At 41.9% G+C, this 17,041-nt stretch overlaps 1 protein-coding gene across 3 annotated transcripts in view; it reads left to right on the top strand.

Moving 5' to 3' along the window:
• Window positions 1–17,041, top strand: part of LOC133839925 (5-hydroxytryptamine receptor 2A) — a 70,624-nt gene that overhangs the window by 13,831 nt on the left and 39,752 nt on the right. For all 3 annotated transcript variants that reach the window (XM_062271577.1, XM_062271575.1, XM_062271576.1), the window contains exons 2-3: window positions 14,055–14,950; window positions 15,216–15,929. In XM_062271577.1, the coding sequence (XP_062127561.1) occupies window positions 14,926–14,950; window positions 15,216–15,929 (739 nt within the window). In that variant the 5' untranslated portion in view covers window positions 14,055–14,925. The remainder of the gene's footprint in view (window positions 1–14,054; window positions 14,951–15,215; window positions 15,930–17,041) is intronic.

The following is a 17,041-nucleotide window of genomic DNA, read 5'->3' as shown; positions in this document are numbered from 1 at the left end:
ACTAAAGACAATAAACAGTAAATGTTTCCAGCGCAGTCAGTGCCATTCCGTTCCGTGCAGTGTGCCGTGGCCAGTAGGTCACTAATTGTAAGCTATGCAAATGTTTGCCAAATGGCAAAAAAGCACGCAAAAAGCCAAGAAGACGCCCAGTCGAAAAGGCCACCAGGTGCAGGGACGAACTGTGGTCCGTTGTTGCCCAGGGCTGTTGGCCCTTGGCCCCAGCGAGCAAATAAACAAACAATTAAAACAGAGAAAGCGACTTTTACCCGTGTGCACAGCAGACAAAACAATAAAAACGTCGAGCCAAGTGCGCACAATGCAACTAGTCGACAGTCGAGATGCCCTCATGCCAAAACAGAGAAATGAAGCGTGCATTGAAGTAGCAGCTTTCCTTGCATTTTATTTGTCTAGAGCACACGGCGCTGTATTTTATATTTATTTAAAGCAAAACTAAACAACATTCAAATAAAATGCAAAATCCCAATTAACAGATCAATTCACCAAGTAATAGAGTCGTAGTCAATAGAGCTAGTTATATTGCCAACAACAATCAAGCTAACTAGCCAATGATGCCCGTCTTTATGCCCGTGTCGAAAGAGAGATATAAAAATGACGACCCTGTTGGGGGATGCTGACTGTGCCTGTGACTGAGGCCAACGTGGCGTATGAGTGTTGTGTCTGCTCTACTTTTGTTTTGCTTTGCTTTTCGGTCTCTCCCCTCCATATCGCTGACGGGCAGGTAAACACTGCAGCGCACACTATGGCGCAGACACGTGTGTTAAGCCAGCGACTTAAAGTGCGTAAATGAGCAAAATACACACACAGCACACAGCAGAGTCTAACGAGAGGCAGACACAACAGGCAATAGCAGCAGCAGCAGCAGCAGCAACAGCAACAGCGCGCGGCGTAGTGTGGGGCCTATTATGCGTATACTTAACATTTATTTCAGCCAGACAGTGAGCCCTTCTGGGCGAGTAAGCGAAGGAGAGAGTGAGCGAATGAGTGACAGCTCATAGACAACGCTCAGCTACGTATATACCTATACACATTTTCACTTTATATACATTCATATATATTGTACACTACGTATATTACGTATACGCAGTCAAACAGCCAGCAAGCAAGAGAGAGGAAGCGTAGCATAAATCTCATCGTGCATTCATCAATGTCAAGCCACAAGTTTGCTTTTCATTTGTTATGGCTTCACTGGCTGTTTGTATATGCGATTCATATTATATACACACCTCCGTACGGCACAAGACGAGGGCTGTTCTCACTCAAAGTGCGCTGCATTTGATACTCGTCATATACTAGATTAGAATTTTTATTCAATCTGGTTAGTTTCTGTACTTTTTATAGAGCAGTGGAATATTTAAGAGCACAGCCACTCACGTCTATGATTATTTTGCGAGTGTGTATATGTGATTTCCTTGAACTTGAGCGCCGACACAGACTGATGCAGTTCATGCTTGTTCACTGTCGATTGATTTGCATACTCATGCTCACACACTACATACAGAAGTACATATATAGTAGTTGTATGCTGAACATTTGCGCAATTCCACATTTCGCATTCCACTCACATACAATGGCCACTCTTAAAACTTCAAGGCTTTGCTTTGGCAATGGCTGTAAAACGACAATTGCAGCGTTGTTGTTCATAAACTTTTACTACAGCTAAAAGCAGCCAGTAAGAGCTGCAACTTACAACAAATAGAAATCAAATAGAACGAAATGCTGCAACGAAACGACTAAGCAAATACACTCGCTTAGCAAACTTCAAAGATATTTATTTAAGATCTTAAAAGCTACTATTAGGTTATACAAAATATACAAACAAGTATATTGTTCTCTTAGCTGTTTTCAGCATTTTTCTACACTCTTTTTGCATGCTACGAAATTTGATTTTTAGCTCAGTCTTAAGACTGCTTTTCAGCCAAATTGAATTTATAAAAAGATTATACGCTAGCTCGTTTTGATATCTGCAAATTTATCTCAAATTTAATATACCCCAGCTCGCAAGAGGTAAAGCTTCAATTGCAAGGCCAAAGTACAAGTCAATTTCATTTAATAGCGAGCAACCACAAAGCGTAGCTCGGTGAATTCGCTGACTGTCTAAAGATCTGAAAAGCCTGACAGTCTGACGGCCTGACACTAGGTGACTAGGCCAAAAAATTGGCCCAAACACGCCAACGCGCTGCGACAGGAAATACATAGTGGGAGGAGAGGTAAGGCTGCAACAACTAATTTCACTGGCTGCAAGTTTCATTTTACGAGCATCAGGCGCCAGATATGGCTGCCAGCGATGTCGTCAACTCGAGTGCGCACATTAAGTAAATAAAGCGAAAATAAAATAGAGCAAAAGCAGACGGCGACACGGTTCGTTCGTGTGCTCCTATAAAATGCGGCACAGATTGAGCCGCATCTCCAGCTATGTTACTCGATGAGCAGTATGTGAAGGAGTGCTTCACTCCTTGCTTGGAGATTGCCTTTAATTTTTGTCACCATCAGCGTCGTCATCTTATCGATTTTTAGACAAGAATTGTGCACAGTTTGCGCAGCTTGGCAGCTTGACGATTTGGCTGGTTGCCCAGCCACGCTCTAACACACTCAAATATATAGATATATATCTATGTGTACAAACACATAGTTCTTGAAGCTCTTTAACGTTGTCATTTTGGCAATTGATACGCGCATTTAACAGTTTCCGGTCGCAAATTTTCAATTTAAATCGAATGCAAATGAGTAGCTGAAATTTCGCCTCTTGGCGAATTGTCACCTCGAACTCGGACCAAGAGGAGGCAACAGCCGAATTTTCAATTGGCATGTTCAAAGCTAACAAGCTACAAAACAGCCGGAAGCACAGCTCACTCGAGTCATTTGGGTTTTCCTGTTGCCGAAACTTTTACCGAGACACCGACAAGGCAAAAAAAAAAAAAAAAAAAAATGAAGCCGAGAGAACGAAAGAAAACAGAGAAATTTCAAACTGCGCTCAAAAGCATAACAAGCAACACAGCAAATCACTTGTAAACACTTGAGCAAAAAGCGAAGACCAACAGCAGCAGATGGAGCAAGTGAAGCCAAACACAAATCAAAAGATAAACGCCAGCCGGATATGGGAGGCTCTCTCTCTCTCACACTCTCATTCTCTTTCTCTCGCACCGTTTATGCCGCTGCCGCTGCCCGGCGGCCATTCGAAAGCGTTAGCGTCGCATAAAGATGAAAAATTGAATGCGTAACGGGAGACAAAGCATCGAGAGAGAAGACACTGAGAATGCTTGCGTAAATAAAGTGCAAATTTGCAAAGGCGCAGACAAATGAGCGGACACTCAGTATGACAAGTGGTGGACATGATCGAACATTGGACAGCTGCTTGCCTGCGACTTGGCAATTGTGTCGCTTGTCGCCTGCCACTTGCCACTTGCTGCAGCTGCTCGAACAACACCCTAATATGTTAGTGTCAGGCATGTACGGCAACGCTTGGCCATTCGCTCAACTTGGCCATAAACAAATTGAAAAAAATGAAAAGATTCTACAACGCAAAAAAAACAAACAAAAAATTTATATATATAAAAAAAAAAACTGAAGAAAAAGTTTTGTGCTCTCTCTTTTTTTACTTCTGGACAACTTTTTGGTTGCTGCAAAAGTTTTTTGCTGCTTCTGCTTTAAATGTCGATAAAAGTTGGATGCCATGGTAATAATATTCACTCGGCGACCCAGTAACAAGCCCTATGGGTCTGTTGCTCCCCTACTCGCTGCCCTTCCTCTGCCCCCCACTACTTATTGCTAAATCTTGTGGATTGCTGAGAGTATTTGCAATAATGATTATTAGCCTGGCCCAATCGAGTTGTGAGGCCTGAGGGCACTCCAACTTGGCAAAAGCATGTTGATTAAATTTTCAACATATTTGCAACGCAACACCCACACACACACACACACAGACACACCGAAGGAAGAGTGAGAGCAAAACTTAATTAAATACATTAAAAGCTGATTAATAACAATATTAAAACCAAACATTGCAACGGCTGTGCCATGCTGGAAAAATTTCCTCATTAATATTAACAACTTCATTTAAGTCCCGACGACGCTTTTCGGCCCGATTATTTTTGCAATTATGCAAAGTAGCTGCTAGTTGGACATTGCTTTCATTGTCGTCGCTGTTGATGTTGCTCGTGTTGTTGTTGATGTTGTTGCTCTTGTTGTTGTTGATGTTGTTGCTGTCAATGCGTGCAGAAAGTTAAATATTAATAAATTTTTAATCAAAGCGTCAGCCTGCAGCTAAAAAGTTGAAGGTCCATCATGGCTATAAAGAGTTCGTCAAGGGTTGACCCGAGAGTGATAACTCGAGATGTGGCTGGAATATGCTATTACTTTGCCTTTCCTTTAGAGATATCAAAAAACAAGATATCAAATATCTAGTCTTATCGTTAAAGAGGGAAAGAGCTACTCGTTTCCCTACTTTGCATGCTTTTATCAGACTTCCATAAACTTTAACAATTTAAGTTAAAACTGTCATCTAATGTATCAAAATTTCCTTGCTTTTTTATTTACTAATGAATTGTGTATTAGATGTTTATGCCTTTTCAATAATAGTCTATACCCTGTCTTATCAAACACATCGCTTCTCGTTGCTCTGCAGCAAGTATACCTAATACTTAATTACGCTTATTTAATAGGAGTGTTAATTTACCTTAAACTTGCAACGCTCACTCGTTTATTTGGAATTGAAACTTATTCCCCACTTTAATTCTCGTTACTTTGTGACGAGTTAATTCAGCGCTATTATATTTATTTATTCAATTCTTACTAGTCGTCAGTGAAATAGAAGTGTCTTTTATCATTAACTTCTCATTATTGTCACTCCTCTATACGGAATCAAATTTTATACTGATTCTCGTTTATATGCAGAGATTTAATTCAACGCTGTTATAAATAAATCATTTCCCTGCTTAATAGAAGCGTCATTTCATTTCGCTTTCATTCCTCGTTATTGTTACTCTGTGACATATATTTAAAAAAAAATCCACTTCATTTCTCGTTACTCTGTATCGACTTAATTCAACGCTGTTATATTTATTTACTCGCTATTTAGCACTCGTTACTTTTAAGCCAAGCACGCGACATTTTCAAAGAACGAACTGAAGTGTGGCTGATAAGTTACAATATGTTAGCTTATTAAAATTAATATAATTTGAATCACACCTACTTAATTCTGATGAGATGTTGTGGAATGAATTTCAGTCACGTCATTACAACAGATTTACCCAAAAAATGTTCACGTCTCGCCGCACTTAACGGGAGCTAAACGCCAAATGCAGGTTGCCAGGCAATTTAAAAAGCAGCCTCAAATTCATTCACATCGATCGACTGTCTGGCTGGCTGCCTGGCTGGCAGCTTTTGGCTTTGCCGCCCCGCTTCATGCTGCCCGCATTCCCTTGAACTGTGAACTCCACATGTCTCCACGTGTCTGTAACTCACGTTTATTTGCATGAGAAAGAAATCACGGCGCACACATGGGCCTCACACACACCCGCACACACATCGTGAAATCTTTGTGCCTGTGTAACTAAATTGTGCGCAAGAGCATGAAATCATATTTTTATTTCATTTTTTTTTTTTTGTTGTGTGTGTGTTGTTGGTAGACGACTGCGAGTCTCTGTCTCTGCTCTTGGCAAGGGTAAGCCCTCAAGAGCGCTTTAATTGCGCGAAATTGTGATGGAGTATAGGTTTTTGCACACGCATTTGACCTGTGACTAATTGATTGAGCGCTGCAAAAGTGGCTACGCCCCACGCTCGGTTTCGCAAGTGCTGCAACTGCCTTCGCGTATCCTTTCAAGTTAATGCATTATGCATGATGAGACACCGTACAGCAGCTCCACACAGCGGCAACGGCAACGACAACGACCACGACAACAACTACTATAAATTTACGGCGCTGCATTACCTGCAGCTATCTACGAGCAACACTGGATAGCGAGAGACATTCGGTGACTGGAACACGTCGGCGAATGACAACAAAGCAGACTCCAAAGATGAGGAGTAGAGAAGAAAGGCTCTGTAAAAAGCATGTCAAGTTGCGGCATATAAAATTTATGCGCGCCTCGCACAAATGTTGTGCGACTTTCAGGCAAAAAGGGCTACACACGCACACGGCTCATAAATTTTTATTGTGTGGTAAAGATGGTCGCCTCCCCGCTCCTTGCTTATACCACCCCGCCCACCTTCAGCCATGTTATTCTTATGCGTGTGGTCGCCAAAAAAGGAAGAAAGCAAAACAAAAGCAGTAACGCAGCAAAGAGCAACAAAAAATAAACGTAGCAGCCTTTTGGGCGCACTCTGCGATGAAGTGCCAAATGGCTGAAGAGCACACACAGAAGCATGCCAGCATTGCTTTAGCCGTATACCACGGTGAGGGCATGGCAAAGTAATGAAGCAAAGTGCGTTCGCCCGCCATTCAACGCGAAATGAACTGACCGACCGAACCCAGAGCGAACGAGAGAAGCTCAACTCAACTCAACTCAACGCAACTCAACTCAACTCAGCAGAACAGTAACGTCCAGGGCAGACTTCGAGAGGAAGAGGGACGTACAAAGAGATTGTGAGAGAGAGAGCTGCTGGAAAATAAATTCATTTCAGTGCCCCGTTGACGTATGGACGACGGATGCCTTGGCCTAGACGGCACAGGAAGTGTTATTTAAATGCAGGATATTGCATGCGGAAATTTATTATCATGTGGCATGGCATTCAAGAAGTACACACACACACACACACTCGCACACATGCGTATTGAAGTCGCCAGACCACTCTCTGATCTCTCAGTGTATTTCTATGTGGATTCCTGAAGCTGAAATGTAATTAAAAGGCAACAATTTCCCATGCACAAACACATTTATATTGTAAAGAATTGTAAAGAAGTTTAATTGAATTTTCATCGCATAAATTTAACAATTTTTTGTTCCTTTGCTCAAATTGCCACTTGAAATGCTGAAGTGAAATAAATTTATTATAGATTTTGTTATGTTTTACCATTGCAAGTTTGATTTTGTTTTATTTAAACGCTTCTTCGATGACTTTGACCGCAGAAAAAAATTGAATCGTTTTGTGAATGAAAATACAATTGTTATTTATTTTTTAAAATTGTCAGACTTTAATCGAATTACAATTTCAGCTAATACTTGGCATGGTTGCCGTTTGTTTTATTTGTGCAACACAAAGCACTTGGGTTATTGAATTTTTGCACATGCTACAAACAACAACAGCAACAACAACGATAACAACCAAGATAACATTTCCACAGTTTTTTGCCATGTGTAAAAATGTCAGCATTGAATGCAATGCATTTTTATTGGTTTCTTGTCCGCGCGCGTTTCAATTGTAAAATAAGCTGGCATTTAAATATTTGCAGCACTTTTCTTATTTGCGTTGTTTTACAACGCAATCAATAGCTACAGAGAGAGAGAGAGAGAGAGAGAGAGAGACACAGAGCGATAGGGAGGGAGGAGAGAGACAGAGCGACTGACTGGTTGAGCGATAAATGGATACGCGAATGGGGGATTGAGAGAGACAGTTAAATAGAGTGCGATTCCGGCTTTTATTTACACTATGTATAATTTGTTGTTTGTGGTCACACAGTACTCGATTGTTGGATTATTATTGAATAATTGACGGGCAGCCACAGGCGATCGAATATTAATGAGCAATTAGACAGAGACCTTAATAATGGTACAATAGATGCAATCTATGTGGCCCAATAGAAACCTAAAACACCACTAAACCTAAACGAAAATAAACTAAGCTCAACTAATTACAAATGCAATGCATGGCACTTCTTGTGTGGCACGTTGCGTATGCGTAATATTTATGAGCTTAGGAACTCACACACAGAAAGAGAGTGAAAGAGAAATGCCTGTAAAGTTGGCTGGTTGCCGGCTCAGGCGCAAAAGTTATAAATTATTTGCAGTAGACTGATTGGCAAAGCAATTGCAAGCTGGCAAAAAAAAAAATACAAAAAAAATCAAAAACAAAAACACAATGCCAACTGATGCTGTAAGAATACACATAACAGCTGCAACCGCAAGAGAGGCAGCAGCAAACCAGAATGACAACAACAAGAAGAACAACGACAGCGCCAACGCCAACGGAGAACAGTCAGTCAGGCCAATGAAAGGCCTTGCCAGGACATGGCAACAAGGCGCAAACACTCGAGTGCAAAGATAGAGAAAAATGGCGCATGAAATGAAGCGGAAATGGCACAAAAAGGAACCCAGCTATCACACACGCACGCATACACATACACACACATCCTCGATGCACAAACATTGGCTGAATAGGAAGTAAAGGGTGGGCAAGGGAAATGGAGGAGTGGGCGATGCGGTTGCGCTGCGAGAGGAAGCATGGGTTCGGTGGGTGTGGGGTGTGGGGTGGAAGGAGCGGCAGCGGGAAGAGTGTGGCAGCCACTTACAGGGCTGAACTAATATGTACATTAGTATCTTTGAATGCATGTGAACAACTGATAAATGTCTGGTCATGTTTGCCTTTGCTTTTGCCCATTTCCCTGTATTCGTATTCCACTATTAGTATGTGTGTGCGAGTGCATTGGTGTGTGTGTGTGTGTGTGTGTGTGTTTGTGCCTGCCTAAGCGCCTGTGAATGAAATCGAGCGTCGAATGAAAAATGCATGCAATTTATTTTATTTTATTTCAGTTTAGTTTACTTTGCTTCTTTGGCCCACTTCGACCAACACGCTTACATTCATTTCCACACATACTCTCACACAACCACACACACGCACACACACACATTCACACGCATTCACACTCATAAAACCGCAGAATAAGCGCATTGAGCCAACAGCTGGCATTGAGATTGCGAACAAAACGCTTCGTTTTCGCAAAACATTTTCAAAATGCACTTTAAAAAGCAAAACAACAAACTTGCATATACTCGTAGAGTGTAACTATATAACGAGGGTGGTTCAAGTAATTGTAGTTCAGTTAATCAGTCAACATTATATTTAGACGTATATACAGAAAATTTTATTTTTCTAAGATTATCTGTTAAAGTAGAGAAAAACAAATTGTTTTGTTCTCTTCGAAATCATTTTTTTTTTTAATATATAAATATAATATATGATATACACATACAATATGCATATAACAAACGATGTGATGTCAGCTTAGAAGTGCGAATTATGCGTAGTAGCTTATAACAATAATTCATTCACAAGAAATAACATCAAAGAGAAACTTTATGTGAAACGCTGATAGTCAAAGTTATAATTGCAGGCAAAGTGAATCTAAAGTTGATTCATTCGCACGCCAAACCATAAATACACAAAGCAATCGAAAGAAGACAAATCTACAAATCGAGCAGCTCGTCCTCGAAAAGCGACGCTTACGTCGAGAGTGGCAATTCCACAGATCGCCATCTTCTAAGCAACGTTTAAGACATGCCTCACGTGAACTTACTAAAGCTCTACAGCAAGAAGAAGCATATGTCCAACGCCACTACATAGAGCAATTGTGTACTTCTAGTACGAAAAACTCACTATGGAGAGCTCACCCTACTCTGAGCTCACCGAAAGAAGCCGTGATGCCTATAAGAAATCCCACAGGAGGCTGGGCGCGTAGCGATGCAGACAGAGCCAGCACGTTTGCCAACCACCTTAAAAATGTATTCCAACCAAATCCTGCCACGAGTGCGTTTACTCTCCCGACTTTATCAAATGAGCCTCAGCTTCAACGTGAGCCAATCGAATTTCGCCCAAATGAAATCGTTAGCATCATTAAAAATCAACTGAATCCGAAAAAATCCCCGGGATGCGACCTCATAACTCCCAAAATGATCATCGAGCTCCCATTTTGCGCCGTTTGCACTATCACCCAGCTTTTCAACACCATCGCAAAACTTGGCTACTATCCAATGAGATGGAAGAAGTCAATTATAATAATGATAGCAAAGCCGGGAAAAGACCACACAGTCCCCACGTCGTATAGACCTATAAGCCTACTTTCATGCTTATCTAAACTCTTTGAAAAATGCGTTTTGATTCGGATAAACACGTACCTAAGACTCCAGGAAGGAATCCCGTCACATCAATTTGGGTTTCGTGAAAAGCACGGAACAATTGAGCAGGTCAACCGGATAACATCAGAAATTCGGAACGCGTTCGAAAAACGAGAGTACTGTACTGCCATATTTTTAGATGTCTCTCAAGCATTTGATAGAGTCTGGCTAGAAGGTCTAATGTACAAGATCAAGACAATGCTCCCCAGCAACACCCATAAGCTTTTAGAGTCTTACCTTTACGACAGAAAATTTGTTGTGAGATGCAACTCTGCTATATCTGATGTTTTCACTGTTGGAGCTGGAGTTCCTCAAGGTAGTGTGCTAGGGCCAACACTATACGTCCTCTACACAGCAGACATCCCGACAAGCACACGAATAACAACATCTACGTTTGCTGATGATACAGCTATTCTTAGCCGCTCAAAATGCCCGAGGCAAGCAACTGCGCAGCTAGCTCTTCATATGGTCGATGTTGAAAAATGGCTATCAGATTGGCGAATTAGAGTGAACGAACAAAAATGCAAGCACGTTACATTCACCCTGAACAGACAAAACTGCCCGCCGCTAACGTTAAACAACACTCCACTCCCGCAAGCAAACGAAGTGACATATCTAGGAGTACACCTCGACAGAAGACTCACATGGCGCCGGCACATTGAAGCCAAAAGAACACACCTAAAGCTAAAAGCCAGCAGCCTTCATTGGCTTATCAACGCTCGGTCTCCCCTTAGCCTTGAATATAAAGTCCTGCTGTATAACTCGGTACTAAAACCTATATGGATGTACGGCTCCCAATTATGGGGGAGTGCCAGCAATAGTAATATTGACATAGTCCAGCGAGCTCAGTCGAAGATCTTGAGAACCATCACCGGGGCACCGTGGTACGTTCGCAACGAAAACATACAACGCGACTTAAACATCCTACCAGTCAAAGAAGTGATCGCAGAACAGAAGGAAAAGTACTTTACCAAGCTACTGTTGCACCCTAACCACCTGGCGAGAGGTCTAACAAGGTTGAGCAACCAATCACGTCTTCGTCGTAATGACTTACCCACCCAGCGACCGACCTGAGGGACGCGCAACCAGAATGCAGTTTTAACACACTGTTAGCTAAATTTTAATGTTAAGATTCGTAAACTTATTGTTAGTCTCAAAATATAGAGAAGATTCAATAAATAAAAGCAAAGTCCTCAAAAAAAAATTCGCACGCTTAAAGGCCAAACCACATAAATAAGCGATAAGCTAACTATAAAAAGATGCATGCTCAACCGCACACACACACACACACATACACACACTCACACACATTAATATAGACACTCACTAATACAGAGACAGAGACTCGTTTGTGCCTAGACTCATGCATTATATATGCAGTTGCACTGACTGTGGCTCTCTGCTAGCCAACCGCAACAAGTGCACTCGGCAGCGTTGCTGACAAACTACTACATAGCCACACACACACACACACATACTCGCACTTGCACTCACACATTCACTCAGACTGACACGTAGACAGGTGTGCATTTAAACGACATGTGTCGTCTTCACACTCAAATGCACTTCAAATGCGCGCGCTGTGCACATTGCAACTGTCCACCGCCCGCCCTTGGGCCACCGCCTCTCCACCTCTTCTCTCTTTGGACCTCCTGAACTTATGCCTGCCCCTTGAAACTGGAGGCAAGTGTAGCCACAGCTCTGCCTTGAACACTCATGGCTGACATAAACTTCCGCATTAAATCGACTTTGAACTTGAAAATGTTAGTTACCTGCTCGCGTACACACACACACGCAAGCTTACACTTCACATACACATGTAAGCTTTAGTCAAGCATAAACAATATACACTGTTGCCTGTTGTTTGAAGGTTAAAGCACACACACACACACAGAGTGCTTGGAATCGACCTTTTGCAATGACTGTAAATATTTAAAGATGCAAAATTATAGCATCATATTTAAGCAGCTGGCAACTTGCAGCTGTTTTTTTTTCTTTTGCTGAAAACGTGCGCCAAGCACATCATCGAAATCTGTGCAGCTGTACTTTGGGGATCCTTTGCACGTGTCCAAAGTGAATTCGCATCCACATCCACAGCCACAGCACAATCTAAAGCCCAAAAAAGTGTTCTGGAGGATGCATAATAGACAAGCTACTCAGCAACGTATATGCACGATTGCCAATCAAGTCAGCTTACTTGCATATGAATGCCAGCAAACTAAAACGAACAGAGCGATAACGAAACGGGGGAAGACTAGTTGTTGCTGTTGCTGTTGTTGTTGCTGTTGTTGTTGTTGTGTGCACAGTAAATGCGAACGCTTAATGAGCTCAATGCAAACTGCTGTGCTGCTGCTGTACTTAGCATTTGAGCTGTGTAATTAGCAGTGCATACATTTTGGCTAAAGCAAAGACTAAAGCAACGACTAATCCAATTGCAAAAGCACAACATTTCCATGCATATAAAAACTGCACACTTTTGCTTTAAAGAAAAAGAAGGGAAAGTGCTTAGTTGAGAATTAAGCAAAGGGTAAACATATCAGTTTGGATCAATATACATTTATAGAGCAAAGACTAAAGCAACGACTTAAATTACACACAAAAACTGCATACTTTAGCTTTAAAATGGGAAAGTGCTTAGAGAATTTAATTATTTAACGCTATAATTTACTAAGTTAAGAATTAAGCAATGGGCAAACAATTCAGTGCTGATCATATAAATCTATAGAGCTCCCGCTCTCTAGCTTTTACGAGTGCCACCTTTACAGTGTGTGGTGTTTGTGTTTGTGGAAAACTTATTTCTTTGTCGATTTTATACCAACATTACGCATGCAACATTCTCACAGCGCGTTTATGGCGCCGCAATGTATACTATATGGCAAAATGCGATATATAGTTACAGTTACAGCTACAAAGCACACAAAAGGCATGCGATGACATTTTACTACGGCATCGGCTTCTACTTTGAATACCCTGTAAATACAGCATATGTTAATAGTAGCAAATAAACTTTAATGATTTTAACTATATTAATAATATGTTAGACAAATGATAAAATGAAAAGCACTTATTGTTAAAAGTCAGATTTATTCAAACCTTCAATCAAGATTATTTTCAACGCTCTGAATGGTTTATTCGATAGTACAGAGTCTCAAACGAGATAAGAGAGTTATAATGGGCACATAACTAAATCAATAAAAAAATTGTCGGAATAGCTGAGAAAGCGCAAATTGCATTTGGGTGTAAAGACATTGTTTCTACTACAATATTATAGTATATTAAGATTTATTTATTGAATTCATGATATATATTGAATTCATGATATTGTGATTTTTTTTACAATATTATTACTGGGTAACTATTAGCCGTGCTCCATTCTACTAGCACATGTATGTTGTGAGTTTTTTTTATGCGCTTTAAATTTATTTTGCTGCTGCACAGAGAAGCCACTAGCGATGGCGCCTGTCGCACGCACGCAAGCTTCCGGCCACACACACACTTACATATATACATATGTATGTGTGTATATATGGTAGATATATGCCTCTCACACGCACACACACGATGTGGTGTGGTGTCGCAAGAGGCGAGACTCTGCTTTACAGCACAAAAGAAATGAAAACAACTTGCGTGCCAGTCTTCATTTTTATTTATCGTGCAAAAGTGATTGTGTGTAATTGCAAAAATTGCGTTAAATTATTTAACAAGCGAGCGCGAAGCTAGGGAGTGCAAGAGCAAGTGTGGCAAATTCAAATTCACTTTACACACTTTACGCACAATGTGCAGGAAATTAATATATATATGCAATAAATTTGTTGACGATGCTTCAGTTCAGGAAATTATTTCGCCATAAACTCGCTAGCAAATTGAAAATGTACAAATATTGAAATTATGAAATTTGAAATTTGTGTGTTGGAATATGGAATTTGTGCATTTAGTGTGCGCGTTTTGTTAATAAATTTATGCATTCTAATTGAATTTTCATTGCAGCTGCGCAAATGAATGCGGTTTAATGCGGGGCAATTGGCCCCCCGCGTCTCCCCCACCGCTCAACGCCTCCCGCGCAGCCAGGACACGACACACGGCAAAAGCAGTAACACCAACAGCAACAGCAACAGCGACAGCGACAGCAATATGAGGGTACTAAATCAACAGCAGGAGCAGCAACGAGGAGCAGCAGCCAAGAGCATGAGAACGCCGCCAACGGATGTGAAATTCACTTTGAGGATATGAAAATAGCGCATAAACGAGCCATAACACATGAGAACAAACGGAAGAGCTTAAAAGGAGTACAAAATAACAGGCAACAAGAACAAGGCAGTTGGCGAAAACCGGCAGCTGGCAGCAACAACAATCAACACAACAACAACACTGCCAGCCAAAATAAAAAAAAAACAAAGAAGAGAGCAACAATAGCAACAACACATGGCAACACACGAACACACACACGCATATCAGAGTTAAGCCCAAAGTCGCAAACAGAAAGTGAAAGTGAAAGCAGAAAGAAGAAAACTGTAAACGACGCTTCGTGTAAACACTCAAAAGCTCGTTAAGAGAATACATCCTGGACTGGCAGCCTACATCGGTGTGTGTATGTGCGAGTGTGTGCGTCTCAACATGTACCGACGCCAGCGACGCCAACGACGCCGCCTGAGTAGCTTCATCTCACCTCAGACTGAACCTCAGCCAGGCCATTGCCATTGCCATTGCATAGTCGCATAGTCGCGCTTCCGTTTCCGTCTACGCTCACTCGCCTCATTTCCGCTGCGGCTGCAATTAAGCGTGCTACCTTCCCTTCGTGCACCAACAAAAATAACAAACAAAAACTGGAGAACACCAAAAATAATACACGACAAATAAAATGGAAAGAAAGACTAACTTTAATGGTAAGTATGCTAAAAAGTACAAAGTTTAATTCCAAAATTGACTTGCAACTGTAGATGAAAGTTTTATCAAAGCGAATTATAAACTTGAATTAATCATTACAAATTTCGTATTGAAATTACAATTTTGTTTAATTCCAAAATTAATTAATTTTATTAAACAGACTCGAAGTTGCTCAGTTCTTGATTGAAATTGACAAATTGCCAAAGGCAGCCAGCAACTAGTTTATTCATTATATTATATACACGACCTGCTTGCCTTTTGCAGATGCGCTGGATTACATATACATAGCCAATAGCATGAACGACAACGCCTATTTAATAGCCGAGCCGCAGCGGCCGAAAGATGATGACGACAACAACAATAACAACAATAACAACAGCAATGATGATGAGGACGAGGATTTTGCCGGCGACGATAACAACAACAATCATTACTATAACGATGGCGGCGGCGATACAGACTTTCGGAGCATAAATGCCGCCTCGGCAGTTGCTTCAACCACAACGACAACAACAACAGCAAGCTCACCGCTTGCCACAGCAGCGCTGGCGGCGGCAGCAGCAACTGCCTCGGTTGCTGCCGCAGCAGCACGCATTACAGCAAAGGCCGCTCATCGAGCGCTGGCCACAACCAGCAGCAGCAGTGGCAGTGGCAAGGCAATCGAACTGATCGATGTGGATGGCAGTAATGGGATTTCTGTGGCTGCTGCAGCTGCTGCTGCCACGACGGACAATAACTACACGAATGTGGCAGTTGGCCTTGGCGCCATGCTGTTAAACGATACGCTGCTGCTGGAGGCAAATGAAACGGCTTTGAGCATTTTTGGTGACTTGGTCAATGGCACCGGGCAGCTGATGAATGCCAGCGGGGCAGTCAATGTGACGGACAGCAAAGTGGATGAAGATGACTTCACGCAGCTGCTACGCATGGCGGTCACATCGGTGCTGCTTGGCCTGATGATACTCGTCACCATAATTGGTAAGTCGTCCACAACGGATGCGGAACATGGAAAGCTCATTAGGGTGACGCGACGCGACGCTGACGGGACTGACGGGACTGATGCTCCAGTTGTTGAGCGATAGACAGGCCAAAAGCCACAGACACAGCCACAGTAAGAGAGACAGTCAAAGCGAAAGCTAAAGCCAAAGCCTAAACATAGACATAATTATTTGCGCGCGCTCTCCTTCACCACGCCAATAAATTCCATAGAAGCCAGTCTCAGGCACGCGCGTGCCAGCAAATCCGACGCGCCATTTCGCTGGGGAATATGGCAAACAATTCAATAAGGCAAACCGAATGACAGCAACCAGCAGCCAAAGCAGCCATCGCAGTTTGATGAGAAGAAGGCGGATCGGATCTGGTTTGGGGGATTTGTGTTTGGGTGGCGATTTTGCGCCCACTCAGCATTTCGGTTGAGTTGCAGATAATAAAATACGCGTAACTGATATTTATGATGCTGGGGCCATTTTATATTATTTATTATTGTTGTTATTATACTTAGCTCAGCATTGACGACGGCGGCTGTATCAGGGGCAGTGGCAGTCGCAGTGCCACTCGACGGCTTGTTATTAATAAGGCAGCTCAATGCCATTGCCATTGCCGTAGCCATTGTTGTTGGCTTCATTCATTACACGCATTTAGCCATAAATCCGCATAGCAAACAGAAGACATTCGGCACAGCATTCATCTAGGCAGCAAACAACAAAAAAAACAGATAGAAAAAACGATGCAAAGACACGCCGCATTAAAATTGACAGACAATCAATCAATCAATCACAGTTTCCAGCCACGCGAAACCAACAAATTTTGTGCTCAAAAAATTACCATGAGAACTTTACGGCCCCCCAGATTGTAAAACTGCGGCGCAACATTTATTTGGCATAAAACCAGAAGCACGAAAGTAAAAGAGCGCAGCGACTGAAATTGATTTCATTAATTTAAGTAGATTTCATTTCATTTCGTTGCGTTACGTTTAAACACAACGCAACGCAACGGAAAGCAAAGCAAAAGTCAAGAGCTAAACAGAAAATAAAAACCAAGCTCAAGCGAAAAAGCAATGCCCAAAAAAGTATGCTACATTTTGGGGCCCA

This window comes from Drosophila sulfurigaster, chromosome 3 (genome assembly GCF_023558435.1).
Source record: "Drosophila sulfurigaster albostrigata strain 15112-1811.04 chromosome 3, ASM2355843v2, whole genome shotgun sequence".
Lineage (NCBI taxonomy): Eukaryota > Metazoa > Arthropoda > Insecta > Diptera > Drosophilidae > Drosophila > Drosophila sulfurigaster.
Note: the sequence above shows the minus strand (reverse complement) of the source record. Positions and strands in the feature narration are given on the sequence as shown.